The 27,959-nt window shown below is 49.0% G+C and overlaps 2 protein-coding genes across 2 annotated transcripts in view; one reads left to right on the forward strand and one right to left on the reverse strand.

The window, feature by feature from the left end:
• LOC148646899 (protein NLRC3-like) overlaps positions 1–27,959 on the reverse strand; it is a 1,251,308-nt gene that overhangs the window by 1,095,102 nt on the left and 128,247 nt on the right. The gene's annotated exons all lie outside the window — the stretch shown is intronic.
• On the forward strand, positions 331–27,937 carry LOC148646923 (latent-transforming growth factor beta-binding protein 3-like). The gene is made up of 12 exons (XM_088609390.1): positions 331–355; positions 497–625; positions 2,506–2,676; positions 4,246–4,329; positions 5,227–5,355; positions 9,139–9,276; positions 9,931–10,071; positions 13,820–13,948; positions 24,279–24,440; positions 24,852–24,941; positions 25,660–25,791; positions 27,236–27,937. The coding sequence occupies exons 1-12, from the start codon at positions 331–333 to the stop codon at positions 27,388–27,390; spliced, it is 1,485 nt and encodes a 494-aa protein (XP_088465516.1). The 3' UTR covers positions 27,391–27,937.

The following is a 27,959-nucleotide window of genomic DNA, read 5'->3' on the forward strand; positions in this document are numbered from 1 at the left end:
CAGGAAAAGAGAGGCCGTCTTTCTGGTAGCAAAATTTTGTCCAGTGACTGGAGGCCTCCTGAACTCCTGTCGCACTGTGCAGCTTTCTGAAATATCCTAAACCCTCCATAGCGTAGCAATTGCTTTTTGTCCAGGAACAGGTAAAGGTGTATGTGACACCCGAAGAAGACTCCACAGCCGAAACGTTGTCTCTTTCTTTCCCTTTCAGCGTGGAATGAGTTTTTATTCAGCCTAGTACAGATCTTTAACTGCGTTAATATATTCTGAAACAAGGTCCATGCCTATCCGGTTTCCAGTCCATGATCTGTACGGCTCTGTGGCCGAACAACGATGTTTAGAGACAAGAGGAGGCCACGTAGACTCTCTGCCTCCTTTGCTTGTGAGGTCTGGATCAGCTTTGAGGAAAACTGTTTTTTTTTATATATATATATTCTTGGTCATAGTAAAGGTGAAATCTTGGCAGCCTTGCCTTCATGTTATTTCTGTCCCCTCGTAGACATCAACGAGTGTGCCCACGACAGGAGTCTTTGCCAGCCGAACGGGCTGTGCCAGAATGTGGAGGGCAACTATATCTGCCTGTGCCATGAGGGCTTCATCAGCTCAGAGGACAAGCACAGCTGTGAAGGTAGATTACATCTGTGATCTGCGAAAAAAGACCTGCCACCTTCCCCGCTGTTTCTTCGGCTTTTGTTTCTTTATTTTGCAGCCACACCCAGGGAGATAGAACTGTGATATCTCAGGTTAGGCACAACAAGGGGCATTTATGGAGACTGTTCAAGTAAAGAGGAAAATTAAAACTGAAGGTTGCCGTTTCTAACTGCCAGATGACCGAAGTTCAAGAGTTGTCCTCTGGCCAAACAGGATCTGCCAGTGATTTAAAAATCTATTTAATCAAGATGTAACAGGGAAAGTGGAACAACGAAGGTTGAGGACCTAACTCAGGCAGGAAGGGTAAGATATCAGGTTGGTCTGAAACTTAGTAAGTACCTCCCATATAAATATCTGAGAGAAGATGGGTTTAATGTGTGTGAATCCTCCACAAGGCTACATGACAGGAGGGTCTGTTATACCTAGATACTAACAGTCATGGATTGGAATTCCAAAGGAATGATAAAGACCTCCTCTTGATGTCCTTCAACAAACAGGCCACCATCAGCCTTCAAATCCGGTAGAGCGAAGCACTGAATTGAGGAGCTGTCTTCACTTCAAGCTAGCACTTACCCTGCAAGCAACAGGAGCTGCTTCCCTATGGATAAGGCTCACCCCCAACGATGCTCTCCCTGTGGTGTAACCCGGTTTCTGGGGAGAATCCCAGTCGCAATGATGCTGTCCAGATCTAAACCACCCGAGGAATGCTTGCATCCTCTGATCTGCCTTTCATCAGCTGAGCCACACTCAGGTGTCCCTGCTTTTTAAAATCCCCTGATCCCAGCATCCAAGTACAGATTTCATTACACCTTTAAGAAAGCAGTATGCTGAAAACTCTGGTCTGGTCTTCTTGTGAGAAGAAGTGTTTGCAGATTTTTTTTTTATCGCAGCCCTCTAAAATCACCTCCGTAACGGATCAGCATTTGAATTGATCCGTATCTTTAAACATGATTAGCTGGGAATTCATCATGCATTGGATCTATGCGTTTCCAAGCGATTAGCTGGGAAATCAAGTGTTGGATTTTCCACCCGCTAACAGGAAACATGAGCTGGCAGGTTGTTGGTGATGTTTCCGTACCACTGCTCACTAAGAGAGGAACCACATTCAGAGAATTGAGAAGACATGGGTGCCCTCTTGTGGCTTGGGGTGGAATAAACAGGCACCTTGCTACACCCCGCTAAAAGGATCCTCACCAGATCCAGTGCTAAAGACTCCCTGAAAAAAATCTTCTCCTTCTGAAACCAAGACCTTTGCTTCGAGTGCACAGAATTACAAGAGGAAACAAGGACTGCTCAGACCATGGGCAGCTGGAGAACATGCTTTTATACAAGGAGGTCACGAGTGAAGGCAAGCTAGCCAGCTTTGTAGTGGCCGCTGCTTATATGGGGGGAAAAGCAGCGGTTCGAGGATGCAGCACAGTGGATACGAGCAAGCAAACAGTCCAGAGTTGTGGTCTAACAAAGGAAGAATGAAATCCAAGTAGACTCGAGAGCGAAGCACAAGTGGAAAGGTGAAATTGAGACAAAGGTAGGCTAGGAAGCCAATAGAGTAACACAAGGGAGGGAACACAAAGCTTGGGAACTCAGCTGTGGTTCAGGGCAAAATTCTATAACAGAGCCTAGAGCACTGCCAAGGTACTGGTTGCCAGGGTTACGTGATCCGACAGGAAGCCTGCTCCACCTGAAACGGGTTGAGTCGTAAATGGTTCACAGGTGGAACAGGCTTCCTGTCAGATCAGGTAACTCCAGCAACCAGTAGAAACTCCTCTGGATGTTGTGGCAATGCTAGCTGGGGGGCTCAGTGGTGATCCATGGGGGGGGGGTGCCAGCATGACAAGCTCCTGTTTTCTTCTGCAGAGATCGAGACGGACGACGACGACAAGAAGGAGTGCTATCTGAACCTGGACGACACAGTATTCTGCGACAGTGTCCTGGCCGTCAACATCACCAAGCAGGAATGCTGCTGCACCGTCGGGGTGGGCTGGGGGGACAGGTGCGAGATCTACCCCTGTCCCGTCCACAATTCCGGTACGACCGTCTACTCCCCCCACCCTTAACTCAGCCCACTTCTGTGTGTGTGTCCAGTTTTGCAACAAGCCTTTAAAATGAATGGGGAAATATATTAAATTCAGTCTTATCAGTTCAAACGTCAGTGCAGCTTTATTTCCACCAATAACGTGCAAAAAAATAAGAGACTGATACTAAGGAATGAGGCCTAATTAAATTGGTTCTGAAGCTAGGCAGTATCAAAGCTTTCTAACTTTGCTAAATTAGATCTAGTCTTGATTCTTTCTATTTAAACTTCTGTTCATCATTGAGCAGGATCAGTCGCCCCAGTCACATAAAAAAGAATGGTATAGCAGGGTCTAGACATTCGCGAAGGTTTGGTGCAGAGAACCATCGCCGGTTGCCAGATTCACATACAACCAAGTCCAAATTGGACGCCACATAATCTACTGCAGTTTATACTATAGTATTCAGTTTAAAAGACATAAGTAAAGCTCTTATATAACAAAACACTGATGCATTGGCTTTAAGTTAAGTAAAATAATTCTGATCAACTAAAACAAACAACAGCAATCACAAATGTGTAGTAATCAGCTACAATAAACAATGTGAATCCCTCTCTCTCTCTCTGCTCTGTGATCAGCATGCCCCACTATAATGAAGTGGGCAATAAAACTGTCATTCCCCACACAGCTGACACAGAACCTGGAGCGTCCATTCCAGTGCAGGCTGAGCTGCTGGTACTTGGGCAGCTCAGAAACTACTACAGATTCATCTCAGATTCATATCTTCTGTGCAAGATCATTTGGACATTGAAATGAGCAACCTTTGTCTCATTTTTATCCAGCTCTGCTCTGATTCCAGCCCAAACATCCAGGGGAAAGACTAAATCATTCATTTTGCAGACATTGAGACCCTGCTTGTATGAACAGGCATACCCTTAGTGTTCTCATGAATAGATCGAGGACAGGCACAGCACAGGACAAGGCAGAAGAACATATGGACCTGGAGAATATAAATTCCAGCATCTAGTTTCAGAGAAAGTCGTTGTGCTGCCTGCTAGCTTGACATAAGGGAACGGTCTAACGGTCTAAGGTGTTTTTTTCAGTCATCCTGGAACACAATAATAATAATAATAATAATAATAATAATAATAATGGAATGGTGAAATAACAATTCACTTATGGAAAGGTGTGTGTAACCAGTAAAAAAACGGTGTACATCTGGACCAGCAGTGTGAACCCTAATGAGCCTTCCATCCTTTTTTAAACAGCTTCTTCCAGTTTAGGGTCACAGAGGAGCTGGGGCCTATCCCAGCAAGAGCCAGTACATCGCAGGGCACACACTGACACATACACACACTCATATCAGGGCAAATTTGCCCAGAAGCCAGTTAACCTACTAGCACGTGTCTGGGCTGTGGGAGGAAACCCACATGATCACAGGGGGAACATGCAAACTCCACCCAGACAAGCACCCCAGGTCCACATCTGAACCCAGGGCCCAAGCGCTGCGAGGCAGCAGTGCTTTAAACTGTGACACCGTCGTGTTCTTTCCCTGAAGCTCCTTTCCGATGCTTGTTTTCCGCAGCGGAGTTCCACTCCCTGTGTCCGATTGGAAGAGGCTTCTACATCGAGGAGAGCATCACAGAGTATGGGCTGCCAGCGCACAGAGGTAGGTTCTCGCTAAAACAAGAGATACATACACACCCCTATTTCTGTTATACAGCTGAACTTCCCCCTCCGATACAAGCTGTTTTGTTTGTTTTGTCTTAGACAGCACAAAATGTATTACTTAATGCAATTAATGTGCCCGACATGTTGATTGTTGGAGTGCACTATAGAGATCCTGCAGATTTAATTTCTCCACATAACTGCTTCAATAAACTGCTTGTCAGCAACAACAGCCACCCTTCTCCAGCATTGTGGTGGAAAATGCAAAGTCTAATTGTATTCAAACAAAAGCTGAAGCTCAGCAGCTGTGAGCCTGGCCTGTACCTGACTGGAAAACCTCCTGGGAAAGATAAAGGTGCTGCTGGAAGAGGTGCTAGTGGGACCAGTAGGGGACGCTCACCCTGTGGTCTGTGTGGGGCCTAATGCCCAAGTATAGTGACGGGGACACTAGACTGTAAAAAGGTGCCGTCCTTCAAATGAGACAAATGAGGCCCTGATTCTCTGTGGTCATTAAAAAATCCCCAAATTTCCCCCCTGGCCTTTACCCATCATGGCCTCCTAATAACCCCCCTCTCTGAACTGGCTCCATCACTCTGCTCTCCTCCCCACTGAGAGCTGGGGTGTGGGGAGCGTTCTGGCGCATCATCCATGTGGGGGTACACACTGCTGGTGGTGGAGGGGATCCCTATTACCTGTAAAGAGCTTTGAGTCGATTAATATTATTATTAAACATATCTTAATGGTTTTTGCCAAACTGAGCACTTCAGGGGAGTAAGCTCTCCTGAGGGCATGGGCATCTGTTGGCACACAGTAGGTGCCGTTTCAGGCTCTCTCTTCTCACATGAATGCTTTGTCTCATTCCTGCTGGGTGTTTTGGTTTCTCTCTGTGTCTTGGCAGATATCGACGAGTGTGTGCTGTTCAAGGAAGAGATCTGTAAAGAAGGCCACTGTGTGAATACACAGCCTGGGTATGAGTGTTACTGTCAGCAAGGCTTCTACTACGACAGTAACCTGCTGGAGTGCATTGGTAATTCAGTTCTCTCTATTGTGGTGTCTGAGCTGTAGTCAGAGGTAGGTGAGATGTAGCTGGTAGTTCTACCCAAAGCCACAAGAGGGCGCATAGAGGTCATCTTAAAAGGGAACTGCAAAGCTATTTTTACATTTTGGGGTTATGATGCTTCGGCAGTGACGAATGCATGTCAAACCACAATGAAACTACCAAGTACACGAGAAGGTGTACAAGCTCCAGTTTACATCCAAAAAGATGGAAAGTTTCACAGTATGCGTCACAGCATATTGCTGTCATTGCCTGTGCTTCAGAGCGAGGCAACAAAACTTCTATTGACGCAAACACAGCCCTAAACATTCTTTAGACCAAGCGAATTTCACTACGATATTAGCAGTAAAATATTTTCATCAAACTGGCTCATACAAGGCGACACATTTTTTAGGTACTTTTAAGCATTGGAATAAAAGAGCAACCTGCCGACTAACTAAAGCACACTCATAATAATTAACATTGTTAGGAGACCACGTTTCTCATTTGCTTACAGTGACTAGTGAGCAGGAAGGAAGAGGTTTGAACTCTTGCTCTCGTTCCTGGCCCCGACCAGCGGTTTTTCAACATGGTACCAGACAGTGCCTTTACCTCAAAGAGGCTCGAGAGAGAGAAAACTGTTTCAAACGTCACCCACTCTCCGCAGTCTGGAGGCAGTTTCCACCTTTATACGTCTTGCTGATCATATAAGGGGATCTGCAGTCCTAACGTCTCACACCAGTTTATTAAATCTCGGAACGCAATAAATTCATTGATGTTCTAGAAAAAAATGACAAATTCCAAATTAAGTCTACAATCATAAGCTTTGTGAAAGTGCTGTAAGGTTGCCATGTTGTTGAGAGTTCATGAGAATTGCGACTTGAAGCAGCCCTTCCTGCTCACTAGTCCCCGTACTGACTAATGTACAGAGATGTGAAGAGGCCCTTCCTGCTCATTAGTCCCTGTGATGACTAATGTACTGAGATGTACGAGGGAATAAGTACAGGTTGTGCGGCAGACATTTCACTGCAGAAATGTTCCAGCGTGATCCGCAGGCAGAGTTAACCGGTGAGCAGTGTTTGTCAGTGAAACCGTCTGGAAAAGAAGAGCAGTATTTCTACTGGATTAGAAGAGCTGGATCCACAAGGGTCACAGGGCCGCTTCACCTCACCGGAAGTCCTGCTGCCTCGTTCTGAATCGCAGAAACATGGCGCTGAGCAGACCTGGAAATTATGAAAACAGGAGGTTTTACAAGTTACTGTGCACAATTTACTTTCACCGTAGTTTGAAATGCACTCATCACTACCGACTTTTTCTAACCTCAAAATTTAAAAATGGTGTTGCAGCTCCCCTGTAACTTGGAAAGTTCTGACAGCAGAGGCTCGGTTGAGGGCTTGAATTCAAGGGAACTCCTTGGGCACCAGGTCTGAACCATCCGATTGCTTTTTTGTTTGTCTCTCTACACACACTAAAAAGGAACAGCCAACACAGAAATGAGAAAAACAAAACAACAAACAACATTCCGTTTTCTTTCTTCGAAAGTCAGTTTGGCAAGTTCTAGCATGTGTGGAGTGCCGGAGTTTTTTTTCCCAGGGCTTGTCCTCATCTCCTCCTTCGGATACAAACATTGAAACTCATAGAACAAAGACAGATCCTGCGGGAGGCTTTATAAAAGCAGGTCCTGGGACAGTTTTCTTAGCCCTCCAGAATAAAACCCCAAATTGGGAAAACAAAATAAAAAAAGGGGTAATATTTTTCCAGATTTTGGAGCAGACATCCAACGGTGGCGAGTTTGCCCTGTTAATCACTGGAGCATTGCAGAAGAAACGTTTGCTGTTTAAGCCACTAAATGGTTCCGATAGAATTAAGACAGAGACAAGTTCCCTTCATTGATCAAATCAGACACGTCTCACGCAAGGCCAGTCGTTCTGCAATCCACTGGCACAGTCTGTTTACCTCAGTGGTAGCTGATCAGCTCAGCCAGTAAGAGTATCATCCCATCATCCCAAGCTTGTTGGTTGCTGGTTGGCCTGACTGCCTGCTCCCAAGCACAGGCTCCTGTCTGCCTGAGCACTCCCAGAGCTGGGCTGAGGTATCCCCGACTTTCCTTAGCGCAGCTGATTTCCAGTCAGTGACTGAAGAGTGAAACCCAAACCAGAGAGCACAAGTGGAAGCTGTGTGGGAACGCATTTAAAAGCGAAAACAGGGGGCCCTTCTTTACACAGAGGGCGGTGGGAGTGTGGAACAAGCTGCCCAGCCCTGTGGTTGAAGCCCCTACCCTGGCTGCTCTCAAGACACAGCTGGGTGAGATCCTCCAGTCAGGACAGGGCCACTTTACACAAAGGGTGGTGGGAGGGGGGCCCAGCCATGTGATTAAAGCCGATCCCCTGGCATCTCTCAAGACACAGCTGGATGAGATCCTCCAGACAGTCAGGACCACTTTACACAAAGGGTGGTGGGAGAGGGGGAACAAGCTGCCCAGCCATGTGGTTGAAGCTGAACTGCTTTCAAGAAACAGCTGAAAGGGATCCTCCAGTCAGGACAGGAAGAACTCTTCTTTACACATAGGGTGGTGGGAGTGTGGAACAAGCTGCCCAGCCATGTGGTTGAAGCTGAACTGCTTTCAAGAAACAGCTGGATGACATCCTCCAGTCAGGACAGCAAGCTCTTCTTTACACAGAGGGGGGTGGGAGTGTGGAACAAGCTGCCCAGCCATGTGGTTGAACCTGAACGTCTTTCAAGAAACAGCTGGATGACGTCCTCAGAAAAACGAACAACTCACTACCGCACAGGTCACAACAGCCAAATCGTTAACTAGTTAACTAGGCAAACGGTCAATGAGGTGAACTTCTGATTCCGAAAAGGAAAATAGCCTTTTTCTTTGCCTTCTGGGCGTTCCTCGAAGGCAATGAAGTTTGTAGCTCAGCTATTATCCGGTCTCGGTCTCCATACCTGGAAATGATAGTAACTGGGAAAGCAGGGGAGAGAGTTGACAAGTCCAGTCAAAGAGACGGATAACAAGCCTTTCTTCTTGTCTTGTCGTCTGAGCGTCTGGGGCGATCATGCAGGAGACAAAGATTTTATTTTTTCTCTTCTGCCTTCGTTGCGTAAACCAACAGGTACAGCTGGCACTGTGCTGGGGGCTCTCGCAAATTAAAGGGCTTTTCGGGCCATTCTTCCATCTGCTAACGGCTCTATCCAATTCAGGGTCACTGGGGGGCCAGAGTCTATCCCAGCAGGTGACAGGGTACACCCTGGATAGGATGCCAGTCCATCACAGGACGCACACAGACACAGACACACACTCAGACCAGGACCAATTTTCCCAAAGCTGCTTAACCCCCCAGCCAGGATGTCTTTGCACTATAGGAGGAAACTCGTGCAAACTGATGAAGAACATGCAAACTCCACCCAGACAGCACCCCAGTCCGCAAGGCCAACCACTCTGCCCAGCTAAATGGCTTTTGAAAGGGCAAAACGTTTGGCCATGTCGTTTTTTGTTTGTATGATTAAAAGCTGTGTCGAAGATCTCTGTTTGAACACCTATGTGCTGTATAGGAGCATGGTTAGGCTAGCTGAAAAAAACGAAACACTGGTGTTGGGCACGCCTCTGAAACGTCACTTAAAAGCCCACCGTCGTTTACTAAGCTGGGGGTCACGGGTAGCCTGAGATGCAGGCCTGCCCCCCAGTTGACGAGAGTTGGGTCTTCCCTGCTGCGGTGCCGCGATGAAGAGGGGAGCTTGCCCTGATCGGGCGCTGTTCTGTGCCACCAGACGTGGACGAGTGCCACGACGAGTCGCTGTGTGCCAACGGGGCCTGCGTCAACACTAGGGGCTCCTTCTTCTGCACCTGCACCCCCCCCTGGGCCTCCGACTCGTCCAAGAAGAAGTGTGTGATGCCCGCGGTCGTAGGTACGTGGCAAGGGGGGAAGTCCTGTTCTGAAGGGCAGCAGACCGGTCCTGGCCGGTACACTGCAGCAGCGCGGCGCGGCTCTTCGAGATTTAGAAAGTGTCAGAAAGATGCTTATTCCTCGTCAGGGCCACAGCACCTCAGAGGCTGTCCCAGAAGCGCAGGGCACAAAGTAAGACCACCCCCTGGACGGGACACCAGTCCACCACTGGACACACACCCACACACCCCCTGGATGGGATGCCAGTCCATCACTGGACACGTGTACACACACCCACGCACCCTGGACGGGACGCCAGTCCATCACAGGACACGCGTACGCACACACACACCCACACATCCTGGACGGGACGCCAGTCCATCACTGGACACGCAAACACACCTACACACCCCTTGGACGGGACAGCAGTCCATCACTGGACACGCGCACACACACACACCCCCTGGATGGGACAGCAGTCCATCACTGGACACGCACACACCCTGGACATGCCAGTCCCATCACAAGACACACACACCCCCTGGACGGGACACCAGTCCATCGCTGGACACACTTTGGGAAGTGAGTTTGGGAAGCCCCGTTCTGTGTTGTGTGCTGTTGTCTGGAGGCGATCCCCTCCCCCACCCCCGCCTAACACGGCAGGGTGCCGTTGCAGATGTGGACGAATGCCAGGACCCGGCCAACTGCAAGAACGGGCGTTGCCTGAACACCCTGGGGTCCTACTACTGCATCTGCTCCCTGCCCTGGACCCTGGCCACCGACCGCAACAGCTGCATCCCCCCCGAGGAACAGGGTGGTGAGTAAGGGCGTACCCATCTTCATATTCGAAGGACTGCCCCCCAACCCCCCAAACCCCGACCCCACCCGACCCCTTCAGCGCGATTTTAAGCCGGCGGGTGTTGCTTAAAATGGAAAGGGACCTGTTGAAAACCGCCGCAAGACGGGACCTCCTCCTCCTCCCTTGGCCTTCATCTCCAGTCTCCCTGGGGTCTTCTTATATCATGCCTGCTGGCTTGTAGAGCAGCAGCAAAGATCCGTCGGTCTTTAGCCAGTTCTTCTATGGTATCCCAGCTACGGCTCACGGCCTGCAGGTTCTCCTTCCACAGATCTCCGCCAGGGGGTTTGGGGTCTTCCTCGCTGGCGTCTTCCCCCTTCAGGAGTCCAGCGCAGGGCAGTCTTAGTGATGGAGTTCTCCCTTCTCGCGATCCATCTCCCCCATCTTCTCTTCCCGACGGTGGCCGTACTCTCTCGATGGCATGGGGGGGCTAGCCTTTCTTCGCCCGGAGGTAGTCCTTGTTCCGGGAGAGGCGTAGGATCCTTCCCAAGCCTGTGGGATGAAGTGTTGTGAGCTGGTTCAGATCTCCCTGCGCCATGCCCCAACGTTCTGAGCCATACAGAAGAGTTAGGGTTAGACACAGCTCTGGTATAGCTTCAGCAGGGTGTTAGTACTATATTGGGGTGACTTCCAAATGTTGTGAAGCATCCTAAAGACATTTCCAGCTTGAGTTAGTCTGTTTTGGATGTCCTTCTCCCTGGGTCTGTTTCAGGACGAACCAAGCGCTGACGATCTGAAATCCGTGCCTTTCCTGAATGTGGAAAGCCCCAGATCAGAGCCCCAGATCAGAGGGCGAACAGGGGTAAATTAATCCCTTAAACTACTGTAGGTGCATGTTACACCAGTCAGCCCCTTACAGCATAGACATCGCATATAACATACAATGAAAAGCATGTGTGAGGCACTTACTGTGGTTTTTCTTTTTTTAAGAACAAAAGAGACCCAAATTAGGGAATGTAGGAACTGTAGAAACTTCTAGTTGTTAAATATGTTCGCTGATATTTAAATACGCACAGCAGTGAGCACCTCGCAGCTCTTCGGTCCCGGGTTCATTCTGTTCCGGACTGGGGCATCAGATGGGGGTGGAGTTTGCATGTTCTTTTTTTTTGGTCTTCCAATGGCGTGTTGGGGTCTTGAAAAATGTCCCAGTGTGCTTGGGCGTGTGTGCGTACCCTTTAAGAACCGATGGCCCGTCCAGGGATAGGCGTTGAGTCACTGCGACTCTTACCAGGAATAAGCAGATTTCACATAATGGGTGGACACCTTTTTGAATGTGTTTCTGGCCGTGTACTGTTACTCCGGTATATTTTTAAATTGGTTTCAGGAAGGCTGTGATAAGAGCGAAAAAAGCTACTAATAAGAGGGGGCCTGGGTGTTCGTTTTAGTGACGTGGCTGGGTGCGTGTTCCAGACTCCCACTCCTCTTAGCGTAAAGGCTCCTGCCCCCTGTTCTCACTTTTAAGTGCACTGCTCTGTGGTTTCCGACTTGTGCCCTTGTTCTTCCTGCCTGGCCCCGTGGCGAGCCAGGCAGAAATCGATCATCGCGATCCTGCAAAAGATTCGGGGGCGTCAGACGAGCAGGGGATCTCCTCAGTCGGGCTGACGGAGGGAAGGTCACCCGTCAGCCAATAGGTATTAACAGCAAGATGAAAACAAGAGGGACAGGAGACCTCGAATTGCGCCGTCCCCGGTTTTGGCAGGTTCCGTTCAATTTCAAGCGATCCCTGTCTGATTGAAAGAGGCGAAAGGGGTTATTTGAAAATATGAATATTGGTACGACCCCTGCGCTTGAATAATCCATGATGGGCGATTAACGAGGGAGGGCCAGGGAGGGGGGGAGATCTAAGCTGGGGCAGTTCAGTCAGAGCAGAAGGATGAGATGATAACTGTCTCCGGAACGTTACAGGTAAGTGTGACTGACGCACACAGCTCAGCCGTGTCCCAACCACGAGGCCAATTCCAAATGTTGTCTGCAGTGTTGAGAGAAACAGGTTTGCACATCAAGAGCAGGGATCACACATTCCTCAGTCTTCCTTCCTTCCATAGTTCACACATATGGAAACTACAGAACATTACCTGCTGCCATACGGATGGAATGACCGAGACAACACATATCGAATGCACACGTGAAAAAACATTGCAGTGCAGAAAATGCACTTCATTGGTAGAACGTGCATCCTGCACAGTGCCCAGATACTGGAAACCTGAATGCAGTCTAAAATCCGTCTTTTAACATTGCGGGAGTAACATCAGTATACATTGAAATATAATGACAGATGTGCGAAATAATGATATGCGTTTTAAAAATGCATATTTGTTGATGGTCATTAACATTTGATAAATGTGTTCCAGTATGTGTTTTGGCCACTATTTGTAATGCAGGATGCAAACCGGATACCTCTTATTGATCTTTACACTGGTAAATGTTGCGCTTTTACCACAATTTTACCATACTCCTGCTGTGGACTCTAGGGGGTCTCTACTCTGTTTTCACTTGCTTACTATAGTACTAGCCCCCAGGAAATGATGATGGGAAAGCCGCAGAACTGTCACAACACAATGATCAGTTTACCAAGATATCTCTCGTCTGTCTTGAGAGAGATCGTCAGCATATACACATCTTTATCTGTCAGTTGTAAAGGCCAGGTATCCTTGAAAATCAGATAGACAGAGGCCCCCTGACACTGTGTCTATCACAGAAGATAAGGAAAAGGCTTTATAGTGCTGTTTTTTTAAACCTGACACCAGTTCGGGCAGAGCGATGACACTGTGGCTCAGGATCTGCGCCTGTGGCTGGAAGGTTGCCAGTTCAGATCCCGCGGCCGGCAGAGGAATCCTACTCCATTGGGCCCCTGAGCAAGGAGCAAGGCCCTTCACCCCAACTGCTCCAGGGGTGCTGTATAAATGGCCGACCCTGTGCTCTGACCCCCAGCTTCTCTCTCCCTGTCTGTGTGTCTCATGGAGAGCAAGTTGGGGTATGTGAAAAGACACATTCATAATGCAAGACATTGTATATGGCCAAAAAAGTGATCTATCTCTTGAGTTTGGACTTCAACCGTTAGGCCCTGCAGAGTGCAAAATCACTGCGCAGAAAAACACAGGTTTTGAGTAACTCAAAACACCCAGATTGTGACATGTGAGCAGAGCAGGAATGAGTGTGTATCAGGTGTTATACAGTATGGGGTCATGCTGCATCCATCTGCATCTGCATCCATCAAACCCCCAGAAATCAAAGAGCCTGTTGGTTTCTCTGTCCTTTTTATGACGTCACTTCGAGTCTCAGCATCAGCTCCCCCACACTGCCTCCACCCAACGAGACCGCCCCGTCTTTCCGCCCTGCACCACCTGCAGTCATCAGCGCGATCAGTTGCCTGACTAGCCAGCCGATCAGGGAGTCTGTGCTCGGGTGTTGTGCACGCACATGCCTGTGGCGTGAGGAAGGGTTGTGTTTCAAGCCCCTCCTATGATTTCGCCCTGGGGGCCGAAACACATGCCTCTTTTGCTACCCCCCCCGCCCCTCTTCCACGTCCCCCATGGCCGGGGGGGGGAGGGGCTGGGGCTCGACCCAGGCGAGGCGGTCCTGCTTTTGCCTGCCCGTGCCGCTTGTTGGGGCATGACAGCAGGGAGAGAGAGAGAGAGAGACACCTGTGCGATGTACCCGGATTGTTTTTGCCTTGTGTAACCCCCATGTCTGTGGTGATCCCTTGCAGATGTGAATGAATGTCAGGACCCATCCTATTGTAAGAATGGAGTGTGTATCAATACGCCTGGTTCCTATCACTGCATCTGCACTCAGCCCTTCACCTTCAGCGCTGCGCTCAAACAGTGCGTCTATGACGGTGGGTATCAAACGCTGCTGAGCAACTTTAGCGTGAGGGCTAGCTGCTGCCAGGGTGGGAGTGGCGCTGGCCAGGCTGGGCCACGTACTGACTGCAGGGGGGGGGGGGTTAGTGACGGGCCCAGGGGGTCAGGGCCGACCCTCGGCACAACAGAGCCTCCTTCAGGCCGCCGACTGGCCGGCAGGAAGCCATCAGCGTGGCGTCGCGTGCGTCCGGGAGGAGGTCGTCACCGGGAATCGAGATTGCGGGTTTCTTCCCCTCCCTTTCCCTATTCCCCAATCCCAAATTTTGGACGGGCTGCAGCTGCTTTTTGTGCGCCGTGTGCTTGTTCAGTTGTCGGGGAGGCAGGCGGTAAAACTTGAGTTTCGCCACTCGGAAGAGCGACATTTCATAGCTTGACAGAATCGCAGAAAGGAGGAAAGCGCAGTAAAAATCAACAGCCCCCCATGAATGTTTCCTGTGATTATAATAAGAATCGCTTACGCTTATATAGCGCCTTTCTGGACCCTCCACTCGGAGCTCTTTACAGGTCATGGGGATCCCCTCCACCCCCAGCAGTGTGTACCCCCACCTGGATGATGCGCCAGTCCACTCCCCACACCCCAGCTCTCAGTCGGGAGGAGAGCAGAGTGATGGACCAGTTCAGAGAGGGTGGTTATTAGGAGGCCATGATGGCTAAAGGCCAGGGGGAAATTTGGCCAGGACACTGGGATAACACCCCTACTTTTTTCGAGAAACGCCCTGGGGTTTTTAATGACCCCAGAGAGTCAGCACCTCGGTTTAGTGTCTCCATCTCTATACTGGGGCATTAGGACCCACATAGACCGCAGGGTGAGCGCCCCCTACTGGTCCCACTAACACCTCTTCCAGCAGCAACCTTGGTTTTTCCCAGGAGTCTCCCCTCCAGGTACTTGCCAGGCTCACTCCTGATGAGCTTCAGAAGTTTGCCAGATGTGAATTGCAGGGTAACATGGCTGCTGCTTGGTGTTCGTGTGTGTGCAGTGCTGTCCAGTCCTTGTCACTTGTCAGGCTTGCTCCCACTGTGGAAGTGGGGTGGGGTGGAGGGGGTTGGAGCGCTGCAGGGTCAGCTGGCATTTGCCACAGTAACCAGCCACCCCTCCACGAGCCTGTCACACTGTACCGGTTACCATGGGAAGTGCAGTCCACCAGTAAACCTGCATCACCTGCAGGGCGATTTGCATCAACAGCCGCACCAGGTGGTGCAGAATGTCTAAGGTTTGCTGGGAAGGGGGTACAGAGGTGACCTCTATGACTGAGTCTGCTCTACGAGTGTCGCTCGAAGCCCCTCAATTTTATAATTCCCCCATCTCCTGTCTTGTACTTCCTCGGATTCCTGACAGCGTTTTGTTTTCTACCATGTCTTTTGGATCACCCCCTGCTCTGGTTTCTCTCTACACTGGTAATCTCAGCTTAGACCCCGGCTTGCTGTACAGACTGTTTGTGCTTCGCTACAGTGTCCAGTACCAGCTTTGACCACAGCCAGTTTCTGACCACAGACTCTGGATTTCTGTTTCGCCTGCTTTCCCCTGCTTGTGCCATCTGGTATACCTGTCCCCTGCTCTTGGGTTCATTTTCCCAAAAAAATGGGCAGCAGCTTTGTTCCTGTGCGAGCGGAGCTTTCCTGCGTTTTCACTGTTGTTTTACTATGCTTTACTGCACTGCAATCCACCTTTACCATGGTACACCAGCAAACAAGTATAGAATCTACCCCCACCGAAGAACCCATCGAGCATGCGTGTTTCTCAGCCTCCAAGCTGTTATCTCATCACGGAAAAGCCTCTGCTCAGAGGGCAGAGGTGTGCGGGTTCGAACCCGTCCGACTCTGGCTGACTCATTCCGACTGGAACACGAGATCTCCGATGCAACTGGGAACAAAGGGATGTCAGCCCCCATAATCTGAAATTCTGGGTGTCCGTCCTCCAGCTGACATGAAAGCCCTAAAGGAGAGGGTGTCTTGGTGTTACCGTATCAAAATCAATATTGATATTGATATTCACCTGCTTTGATAGACATGACGAGGGTCAGCAGACACTGTAGCACATTATACATTATACAGCATATTATAGCATTGACTTTAATATTTGCAATGCTGTACTTCAGTGTTTTCACAGAATCTATACCATCGCATATTTAACCTCTAGTGTATCGCAAGCCTTATACTTTTGATTTCTCAGGAATTTCAAAGCGTTTATTACAAATACTAAAGGTTAGAACCTGTAAAAACTAAACTTGGGTCACGTAAATATCTGAAGTTAGAAGGAGAGGTAAAAGAAGGTAAGTTCTTGTTCAAAAGCCTTTGGTCATAAAACTGCATATGATTCACTGAAAGGGAATTCAGAACCCTGTACTCTACAGTGTCTCTGGGCTTATGAAAACATGACTGCGATATCTACAATCCCCCATGAATATCTTTATATACTCTTTGGGGAATTAAAACCAAGGGGTTTTCTGATATTGTCTTAACTTTTTTGGCAAAATTATTTTACACCATCCATGTCTGTTACAATACTGTAGCAGTCCACCCCCTAGGCACTGCACTGCCCCTTGACCTTTGCCCTTTCACCTTTAGCCAGGCTAGCTCCCTCCTCTTCCTCGTCCTTCTTAAAGGGATGGAAAGTGGGGAAGGACCTTCTCTTCCTTCGAGTCCTCATGTCTCTGTCTCTCTCTCTCTCGCACCTGATCTCCCGCTCTGTGATCGGCTCGCCCGCTTGTGATCTTCCTGGGCAGGAAAGCTGAGAGAGCCTGGATCTGCTATTCCTGCCTGGCAATTCTGCATGCGCGGGCGCAGCTGGGATCAGTGCCCTGCGGCTTAATCCATTTAACGGCTTTTAATGACCCCCCTCCTGCCAGGCGCTTGACGCTGCTACGCTGCTTTCCGTTGAAGCGCCTTGTTCTCCTGCATCGGGAGGTGGCTGAGCTCTGAAAAGATGTTACCCGGCAACCGTTGGCGGTGATGGCCTCACAAAATGATTAACCGCGTTGTGAAGAGGCTGTATATTAGTTGAATGTACAGGGTAGTCAGAAAAATGCTCTGTTGACTGAATTATTAGTTTGTATTTTGTGTAGACAGTGTACTCCGAATATTCATGTTGGGTACACCATTCTGCTTCTAGAAAACCCCTAATATCATCTTGGCTTATCTTCAGCATTGTGGCATTACTGATTCTAGTCGGTTAATACCCACACAAAGCGATTTATCTCTCATCTCCTCCACTTAAATTGATTTTCTGGAATGGTTTTAGCGCTTGTGCTCAATGGCCAAGTTCAGTTCCCCCCAAAAAAGATGTGAGTTAAAGAGGAACATTTTACTCTTCTCGTTCAAAGCTGAGATACTGTAATAAGACCACATCATCAGCTCCTTAACATCCATAAATCTCATAAAATTAAAACACCCTGGAGATGCTTCTTAACAATATTATGACCCTTTGTATCTCAGCAGAGAGTTGTTATTACAGTTTGTAAAACTTAAATCTTTTTTGTAAATTTCTAGCAAAAGATGAAGTGACCAGTTTACTGTTGAGCTGAAAATATATATTTATACAGTGCCTTGTGAAAGTATTCGGCCCCCTTGAACTTTTCAACCTTTTGCCACATTTCAGGCTTCAAACATAAAGATATAAATTTTTTATTTTATGTGAAGAATCACCAACAAGTGGGACACAATTGTGAAGTGGAACGAAATCTATTGGATTTTTGAAACTTTTTTAACTAATAAAAAAAATGAAAAGTGGGGCGTGCAAAATTATTCGGCCCCCTTGCGTTAATACTTTGTAGAGCCACCTTTTGCTGCGATTACAGCTGCAAGTCGCTTGGGGTATGTCTCTATCAGTTTTGCAAATCGAGAGACTGAAATTCTTGCCCATTCTTCCTTGCAAAACAGCTCGAGCTCAGTGAGGTTGGATGGAGAGCGTTTGTGAACAGCAGTTTTCAGCTCTTTCCACAGATTCTCGATTGGATTCAGGTCTGGACTTTGACTTGGCCATTCAAACACCTGGATACGTTTATTTGTGAACCATTCCTTTGTAGATTTTGCTGTATGTTTGGGATCATTGTCTTGTTGGAAGATAAATCTCCGTCCCAGTTTCAGGTCTTTTGCAGACTCCAACAGGTTTTCATCCAGAATGGTCCTGTATTTGGCTGCATCCAACTTCCCCTCAAGTTTAACCATCTTCCCTGTCCCTGCTGAAGAAAAGCAGGCCCAAACCATGATGCTGCCACCACCATGTTTGACAGTGGGGATGGTGTGTTGAGGGTGATGAGCTGTGTTGCTTTTACGCCAAACATATCGTTTTGCATTGTGGCCAAAAAGTTCGATTTTGGTTTCATCTGACCAGAGCACCTTCTTCCACATGTTTGGGGTGTCTCCCAGGTGGCTTGTGGCAAACTTTAGACGAGACTTTTTATGGATATCTTTGAGAAATGGCTTTCTTCTTGCCACTCTTCCATAAAGGCCAGATTTGTGCAGTGTAAGACTGATTGTTGTCCTATGGACAGACTCTCCCACCTCAGCTGTAGTTCTCTGCAGTTCATCCAGAGTGATCATGGGCCTCTTGGCTGCATCTCTGATCAGTCTTCTCCTTGTCTGAGCTGAAAGTTTAGAGGGACGGCCAGGTCTTGGTAGATTTGCAGTGGTCTGATACTCCTTCCATTTCAAGATGATCGCTTGCACAGTGCTCCTTGGGATGTTTGAAGCTTGGGAAATCTTTTTGTATCCAAATCCGGCTTTAAACTTCTCCACAACAGTATTACGGACCTGCCTGGTGTGTTCCTTGGTCTTCATGATGCTCTCTGCGCTTTCAACAGTACCTTGAGACTATCACAGAGCAGGTGCATTTATACAGAGACTTGATTACACACAGGTGGATTCTATTTATCACCATCAGTCATTTAGGACAACATTGGATCATTCAGAGATCCTTGCTGAACTTCTGGAGTGAGTTTGCTACACTGAAAGTAAAGGGGCCGAATAATTTTGCACGCCCCACTTTTCATTTTTTTATTAGTTAAAAAAGTTTCAAAAATCCAATAGATTTCGTTCCACTTCACAATTGTGTCCCACTTGTTGGTGATTTTTTAACTAATAAAAAAATGAAAAGTGGGGCGTGCAAAATTATTCGGCCCCTTTACTTTCAGTGCAGCAAACTCACTCCAGAAGTTCAGCGAGGATCTCTGAATGATCCAATGTTGTCCTAAATGACTGATGGTGATAAATAGAATCCACCTGTGTGTAATCAAGTCTCTGTATAAATGCACCTGCTCTGTGATAGTCTCAAGGTTCTGTTGAAAGCGCAGAGAGCATCATGAAGACCAAGGAACACACCAGGCAGGTCCGTAATACTGTTGTGGAGAAGTTTAAAGCCGGATTTGGATACAAAAAGATTTCCCAAGCTTCAAACATCCCAAGGAGCACTGTGCAAGCGATCATCTTGAAATGGAAGGAGTATCAGACCACTGCAAATCTACCAAGACCTGGCCGTCCCTCTAAACTTTCAGCTCAGACAAGGAGAAGACTGATCAGAGATGCAGCCAAGAGGCCCATGATCACTCTGGATGAACTGCAGAGAACTACAGCTGAGGTGGGAGAGTCTGTCCATAGGACAACAATCAGTCTTACACTGCACAAATCTGGCCTTTATGGAAGAGTGGCAAGAAGAAAGCCATTTCTCAAAGATATCCATAAAAAGTCTCGTCTAAAGTTTGCCACAAGCCACCTGGGAGACACCCCAAACATGTGGAAGAAGGTGCTCTGGTCAGATGAAACCAAAATCGAACTTTTTGGCCACAATGCAAAACGATATGTTTGGTGTAAAAGCAACACAGCTCATCACCCTCAACTCACCATCCCCACTGTCAAACATGGTGGTGGCAGCATCATGGTTTGGGCCTGCTTTTCTTCAGCAGGGACAGGGAAGATGGTTAAAATTGAGGGGAAGATGGATGCAGCCAAATACAGGACCATTCTGGATGAAAACCTGTTGGAGTCTGCAAAAGACCTGAAACTGGGACGGAGATTTATCTTCCAACAAGACAATGATCCCAAACATACAGAAAAATCTACAAAGGAATGGTTCACAAATAGACGTATCCAGGTGTTTGAATGGCCAAGTCAAAGTCCAGACCTGAATCCAATCGAGAATCTGTGGAAAGAGCTGAAAACTGCTGTTCACAAACGCTCTCCATCCAACCTCACTGAGCTCGAGCTGTTTTGCAAGGAAGAATGGGCAAGAATTTCAGTCTCTCGATTTGCAAAACTGATAGAGACATACCCCAAGCGACTTGCAGCTGTAATCGCAGCAAAAGGTGGCTCTACAAAGTATTAACGCAAGGGGGCCGAATAATTTTGCACGCCCCACTTTTCATTTTTTTTATTAGTTAAAAAAGTTTCAAAAATCCAATAGATTTCGTTCCACTTCACAATTGTGTCCCACTTGTTGGTGATTCTTCACATAAAATAAAAAATTTATATCTTTATGTTTGAAGCCTGAAATGTGGCAAAAGGTTGAAAAGTTCAAGGGGGCCGAATACTTTCGCAAGGCACTGTAGGTTCTATATATATAAAGATCTATAATTAAAGATGTTTTCTGGTCACGTGTGCTGGTATCTTAGGGATTTACATGGTAATGAAATGTGCACACAGAAAGTGTCGTTATGGAGCTTCTGTTAGGAGTCTGAGCAGTACCGCTCGATGTGAAGGAGAGGCGACAATCCTGCAGGCAGGCTTCAAGTTAAATACACAGTAGCTGTTAGTAGCAAGACTAGGAATAATACAAAACAGGAGTGTGTTCATCAGTGGGGTTCTTGTAACCATGCATCCATTTTCTAACTGCTCCATCCAATTCAGGATCACGTGGGGGCCCGAGTCTATCCCAGAAAGCAATGGGCACAAGGCTGGATACCCCTTGGACGGGACGCCAGTCCATCACAGGGCACACACACACTCACACCGGGGTCAGTTTTCCCAGAAGCCAGTTACATCGACCGGTACGTCTTTGGACCGTGGGAGGAAACTGGAGCACCCAGAGAAGACCGATGCCAACAGGGGAGGGGGACATGCAAACAGATATCTATCCACACAGATAGCACCCCGAGTCCAGACCTGAACCCAAGGCCCCAGCGCTGTAAGGCAGTAACGCCCGCCACTGCACCTCCATACTCTCCCTTTCTAGGTACTCTTAACTGAAAATAGCAGCAACGATGTGGGAAGAGGTCAAAAAAGTCGATCTAAAGAGCTATTACACCACAGGCAGAGGTGATGATGAGCACCAGTGATCCCCTATGGGTTGGAACAGGCCTGGCCTGCAGGACTTCTGAGCCTACAGTATGTAGGGCTCAGGGACAAAGTCCAAATGGACAGACGCAGTAGAGTGCTTGTTGGAAGAAAGAATTGACCGGACTACTTTAATAAACATCAGACCATAGATTGCGGTATATTAAGGAAAGCAGTGATTCTCTTCACATTGAAGGTCAGTAGGTCTCTTACTGTATCCACTAGCAACTCGATGAGCTGGGCAGGCCAGCTCTCTGTCTCTCATTTATAACTTCTTTATGTTTTCTTGAACTGGGGGAAACAACTAATTTAGCGCATGTCATTTAACCTCATAGTTTAACACCATGGAAAGAGAGCACCCCTCTACATTTCAATCTGACTTGGCCGTGAGTGTTTTCTGTATCAAAAACCAAGAATACTTATTGCATGCTCTAACACTGCATGAGTGAGGCTGCTGTATTTGCGAAGACGAAGGTCAGCATTGGGTAAATAGGGCGGCTAGTCTGTTGACTTCAGGATCTGTTGTTCCAGTGGAATGTGTGGATTTTGTCGGCTATAAGGATCCGATCCCCAAATTGTCGGTTCGCCTGTTCCCCCCCCAAAAATGCTCTCATTCCTGGTGAAAGTCCCGGATGCTTAGGGCTTAAGGCAGGCTGATACCCCCATACCCCATACCGATGTACCACACATAAGCACACAGGGATAAATTCAGAGACGCCAGGTCTTTGGAAGGTGGGAGAAAGAGTAAGCAACCCGTTTGACTGTAACAGGCCTCAGCGCGCTTGAGCCAGTTCAAGCAGTGACATCACATCTAGCAGTGACATCACATCACCATCCCCCCCCCCCCCTTCAATCTAGGCCATGTGGAAGATGTAGAACTCTCTCATGGTGGAGGAGCTATCCCCTGTCCAGGGAGGGGCGCTGTGCTGTGAGCGATCAGGATTGAATCCCAATAGTAGGGGCAAGAACACATGCACTCTTCACAAGAACATGGGACAGACCATGCAGACTCCACCCAGAAGGTATCTCACTCCCAAATCAAACTCGGGACCTAGAAGCGATGAGGCAGTAAGCACTAATTCCCATGTGACAGTTATTCAACCATTATTGAATTCCAGTGCATTCCAACAGTCTTTGGAGGGGTGAAGAAGGTAATTCGGGTATTTAAATAGATGCCTGCCTGCTCTCTCAGGGTGTTCTCTCCAGCTTCTGAACAGTGCTGTTCTCCTACATCTTCTGTATGCAAGTACTGTTGCAGCAGCTAAAAATGTCACCAGGTTTATCAAACAGGTATATGCGTGTGGATTTGCACACCAATCCTACACACTTGATTCAAATCCGAATGAAGGTCCCTATAGAAAGTCCAAGGCAGTATGCCGTACAAATCTAGCTTAAACGAATCAATGTCAGGTGTTAAAGGTCGTAGTGATGCAATCTCAGGAGATTTGAAATCCCTTGATTAATACAGAACATACCAGAGCACAAGAGCCCCGTTGGCCCTGTTTGGTTTCTCGCACGCGCCTGCTGGCTTCTGGGTGATTCGTCAACACAGGAATGTGCCGCAAACAGGTCAGAGATGACACCGCAGAGCGGACCTGTTCGGCTCGTCTCGCCAGCCTGGCCGCTGTACCGGACCGATCCAAAGCCATATCACCCTGCAACTCACAACTGGCAACCCACTGAAGCTAAGCAGGTGTGAGCCTGGTCAGTACCTGGATGGGAGACCTCCTGGGAAAAACTAAGGTTGCTGCTGGAAGAGGTGTTAGTGGGGCCAGCAGGGGGCGCTCACCCTGCAGTCCATGTGGGTCCTAATGCCCCAGTATAGTGACGGGGACACTATACTGTAAACAGGCGCCGTCCTTCGGATGAGACGTAAAACCGAAGTCCTGACTCTCTGTGGTCATTAAAAATCCCAGGGCGCTTCTCGAAAAGAGTAGGGGTGTAACCCCGGTGTCCTGGCCAAATTTCCAATTGGCCCTTACTAATCATGGCCTCCTAATAATCCCCCTCTATGAATTGGCTACATTACTCTGCTCTCCTCCCCACTGATAGCTGATGTGTGGTGAGCGTTCTGGCGCACTATGGCTGCCGTCGCATCATCCAGGTGGATGCTGCACATTGGTGGTGCTGGAGGGGAGTCCCCATTACCTGTAAAGCGCTTTGAGTGGAGTGTCCAGAAAAAGCGCTATATAAGTGTAAGCAATTATTATTATTATTATTAAAGGTCAAGAGCTGCCTCCGTCAGCAAAAGCTGGGCAGCAGGATCTGGGAGGGGAGGCGGGTGAGGGGGCTTGTGTCAGAGCTGATCCGGAAGCAGTCTGGGGTTCAAGAACGGATTCAGTGACGCCATCTGGCCTGGCCTGCTCCTCAGAGATGCGTTTTGAGTAATAACAACACCAATATAGCACTTTACAGGTCATGGGGATCCCCCTCCACCACCAGCAGTGCGCAGCCCCACCTGGATGAGGCGCCAGTCCGCTCCTCACACACCAGCTCTCAGTGGGGAGGAGAGCAGAGTGATGGAGCCAGTTCAGAGAGGGGGGTTATTAGGAGGCCATGATGGGTAAAGGCCAGGGGGGAAATTTGGCCAGGACACCGGGGTAACACCCCTACTCTTCTCAAGAAACACCCTGGGATTTTTAATGACCACAGAGAGTCAGGACCTCAGTTTTACATCTCATCCGGAGGATGGCACCTTTTTACAATATAGTGTCCCCGTCACTATACTGGGGCATTAGGACCCACACAGACCGCAGGGTGAGCGCCCCCTGCTGGCCCCACTAACACCTCTTCCAGCAGCAGCCTCAGCTTTCCCAGGAGTCTCCCTTCCAGGTACTGGCCAGGCTCACACCTGCTGAGTCTCCAGTGGGGCTGCCGGTGAAGCTAAGCAGGCATTCAAGTTGACAAGCCGCCCCCAGAACACGCAGTAGCTATTGACATGAGCGTTCTTCCGCAGCGAGGGCATTCTGGGAAGGCGCTCCCAGACCTGTAAGGCGTCTCTGTGTCTCTTTCTCTCTCTCTCTCCCTCTCCTCCTCCACCAGACCGCACTGCTGCCCACAAGGACGTGTGCTTCCTGCAGGTGGACGAGGACCTGATCTGCAGCATGCCCCAGAACCGCCTGCGGGTCACCTACTCCGAGTGCTGCTGCCACTACGGGCGGGGCTGGGGTCCCGAGTGCCGCACCTGCCCCCAGCGCAACTCAGGTACCCCCATCTGCTGCACCTTCGCCATGGTAGAGTTTCCAAGAAGTACAGCAGACTCCCCCAGCAACCCAGGGTGCAGTCAAGCTATCAGGATATATATATTTTTAAATTGTTACCGTTGTATTGTTCGTAAGAAATGCGTACAGGCAGGCTAGAACTGTTACCCTGTGTTGCAAAATCAGTCAGTGCCGGTTCAAATCATGGATTCATGACCGGTCACCATCGTCAATGTGGTCCCCAGCACACATCGCATGATCGGAAAGCTGCTTGGTGTACCCGGGGGCGCAGTTTTCTGGTTTGCGCCCCCTCCCTCCCAGCATGCCTTTCTGTGTCTACGAATGTGCGAAGCCTGGACGATTCGTTTGCAAGGCGGACAGGGGGGCCAACCATCTCCCTTTCTGTCCCGGCCAGTTATCTTCAACCGGCTGTGCGAGCTGCACCTGGACACCGAGTCGGACGGGGAAGGCGAGTTCCTGGCTGCGTTCTCCAACTACAAGCCCGGTGAGCTGGCGCCGTCGGCCCCAGACGCCTCTGGGCTTGGTTACTGCACAGAACTAGGCGAAAGGCCTGGGTGCTCCTGGATTCTGGGTCTCATCAAGTTTATGACCAGTTAAATCCCTCTAAAGCAGGGCTCTCCAGTCCAGATCCCGCAGGGCCTTCTGGTTTTTATTTCAACCTGACTAGTCAATTAAAGAGTTCTTTTTAAATATAGTATATATTATAGTATAGTAAATTGTAGTTTATTATAGTATAGTTAATACATATAGTCTTTTACTTCGTATGAAGTCAAGACATTGACTGTTAAAGGTACGAGAGAGTTCGGGACACCAGGGTCAGAATTGTACCTAGGTAGCATGTTGCTATGTTGTCCCTCCCCCTAACTCTCTCGTTCTCATTTACTTGTGTCTTCCTGCCACCCCTCCCTTGCTCCATCTCACGTGCCCCTTTCTCCCTTCCCATTATCCCCCCCTCGTGCTGTGCCCCTTCCCATCATCCCTCTTTCCTCTCTGTTCCTATATGTCTCCCTCCTTTCTCCCTTCCCATCATACCGCCTCATGGTATGCCCCTTCCCATCATCCCTCTCTCCTCTCTGTTCCTATACGTCTCCCTCCTTTCTCCCTTCCCATCATCCCCTCTTGTGCCCTTTCCAATCATCCCTTTCTCTCTCTCCACCACCTGTTTCTCTGTCTCCTCCTCCTTCACTGTCCATCTCTCCCAGAAGGAGACAGTTCGGAAGAGGACTCGGACGAGTGCAGCTGTGCCAACGGGCGTTGCGTGCGCTCCTACCTGGGCACCATGTGTGAGTGCAACCCTGGCTTCAGGCTCGACCACACCAGGATGCGCTGCATCGGTAGGTACCCTGCAGAGCACCACCTCCAAACTCCTCTCTCCTTTTTAAGTAAAGAATTTGATTTGCACCAGAAAAAAGAAATTGTTGCTATGTAACTGGTACCGTGTCAAAATGTAATGAGATGTGATCATATATACTGTTTTAAGTATGTATATTAATGTAAAGCTTTCTAATTTGTGATGTCCTGTATTTTTTTTGTGAAAAGAAAAGTTCTCTCCTTCCTCCCTTCCCATCATTCCCCCTCTTGCTGCGTCCTTTCCCATCATCCATCTCTCTCTCCTCTCTTTTGGCCATAGTGATGGCAGAACAGTGCTCCAGCACTTAAGAAACCTTCCACTGAAACAGGGGTCAGAGATCAGGGAGAGCAACTGGGCTAGACATCCCCCCCCCACACCAGGCTCTTCCAACACAAACAGCTGCTTAGTTTTGGAATCATTTTGGACCGAAAAATGAGCTTCCTTCCTGTTATTGTCCCAGATACCGAAATTTACTTTGCAGGCAGAATCAACAAAGCACGCAATACATTTAACACCACATGAACCCATTACCTAATAAGAGACATGCATTAGGAGATTAAATATAAATATAAATAAAATATGCAATGATTTTTTTTCTTCAAATAAAGCAGGTTTATAGCTGTGGGAATAAAAGATAGCCTAGTTGTACTGCACTTGAATCGAGGTGGTCTAAATCGATAGATCTGGATGGAAGGTGTCATGTTCGGTTCGGAAGGTGTCCTTCGGATGAGACGTAAAACCGAGGTCCTGACTCTCTGTGGTCATTAAAAATCCCAGGGCGTTTCTCGAAAAGAGTAGGGGTGTAACCCCGGCGTCCTGGCCAAATTTCCCATTGGCCTTAACCAATCATGGCCTCCTAATAATCCCCATCTATGAATTGGCTTCATTACTCTCTGCTCTCCTCCCCACTAATAGCTGATGTGTGGTGAGCGTTCTGGCGCACTATGGCTGCCGTCGCATCATCCAGGTGGATGCTGCACATTGGTGGTGGTGGAGGGGAGACCCCATTACCTGTAAAGCGCTTTGAGTGGAGTGTCCAGAAAAGCGCTATATAAGTGTAAGCAATTATTATTATTATTATAATTATTATGTTGTTCGAAATGATCTCCGCTGTGTAAGGTGATGACGGGCGGTGATTGTACTGGTCTTCTGCGCTGCTTGTTTCTGCCTTCTGTAGCTGTTTTGCACCAGCGATGGTGCTGGTCTTCACAGTCCTGCTCAGTCTGTTTTTGCTGTGTTGCGTGTATTCAAGCTACCAAACCAGGCCCCCCCGCAGTGACTGTTGGGACGGGTTCGGTGGAGTCTAAAGTTAGGGTTGTGGGGACACACATTTGAAAGAGCAGAGAATTCCTCGGGAGGTGGCGGTGCCAAATGGAGTCGCTGACACGTGTTCCCCCCCCCCCTCTCTCTCTCTCACCTCCCCCCAGACATCGACGAGTGCGCGGAGTTGAGCGCGCGGGCCTACCCCTGCCAGAACGGCCGCTGCGTCAACGTCCCGGGCTCCTACAAGTGCCTGTGCAAGCAGGGCTTCAGCCACGCCGCCAAGCCCAACGTCTGCGTGCGCCGCGGCCGGGCTCCCTAGCGCCCCCCGCTGGGCGCCTGCGCTCTCTCTCCCCCTTGCCCCCCCCCCGTCTCTCTCTGTCTCCATTCCCCCCAGCTCCCCTCTGCCTTCCCCCCACCCTTCCCCGAGGCTCGTCCAGCTCACGGGTCTCCCAGCAGGTCATTGTCCTTCTGCTTCCACTCATTTCCCAGCATTCCTGTGGCAGGGTGCCTCTGGGGCCCTGCCGAGACGAGGAGGAGGGGAGAGATAGAGGTCACGGGCGACACAGATTCCCGGCTGTCGTCGTGTCGGGGAGGGGGTGGGACCGGGGCAGAGACGCAGAAAAGCCCGCACACAGATTGTAGCATCCGGCCCAGGTACCTTATTTAAAATGGCCGACTCCCAGAAGGCTCTGCCACCCGGCGTCCTGATTGGCTGCCCGTCCGGAAGGAGCCGTCAGCAGGGCAAGTTGACTCGTGCGTTCCCGCAATCCTGACTGAACTCGAGGCCTCTTCCTAAAGGGCTGTTCTCCTATCGTCGCCCGGACGAGTGAAGCAAAACCGTCTGGACGCAGCGCAGACGTCTTGTACGACAGCATTTCCCGGCCACGT

The sequence above is a fragment of the Lepisosteus platostomus genome, chromosome 16, assembly GCF_059453375.1.
Source record: "Lepisosteus platostomus isolate fLepPlt1 chromosome 16, fLepPlt1.hap1, whole genome shotgun sequence".
In the NCBI taxonomy this organism is placed as follows: domain Eukaryota; kingdom Metazoa; phylum Chordata; class Actinopteri; order Semionotiformes; family Lepisosteidae; genus Lepisosteus; species Lepisosteus platostomus.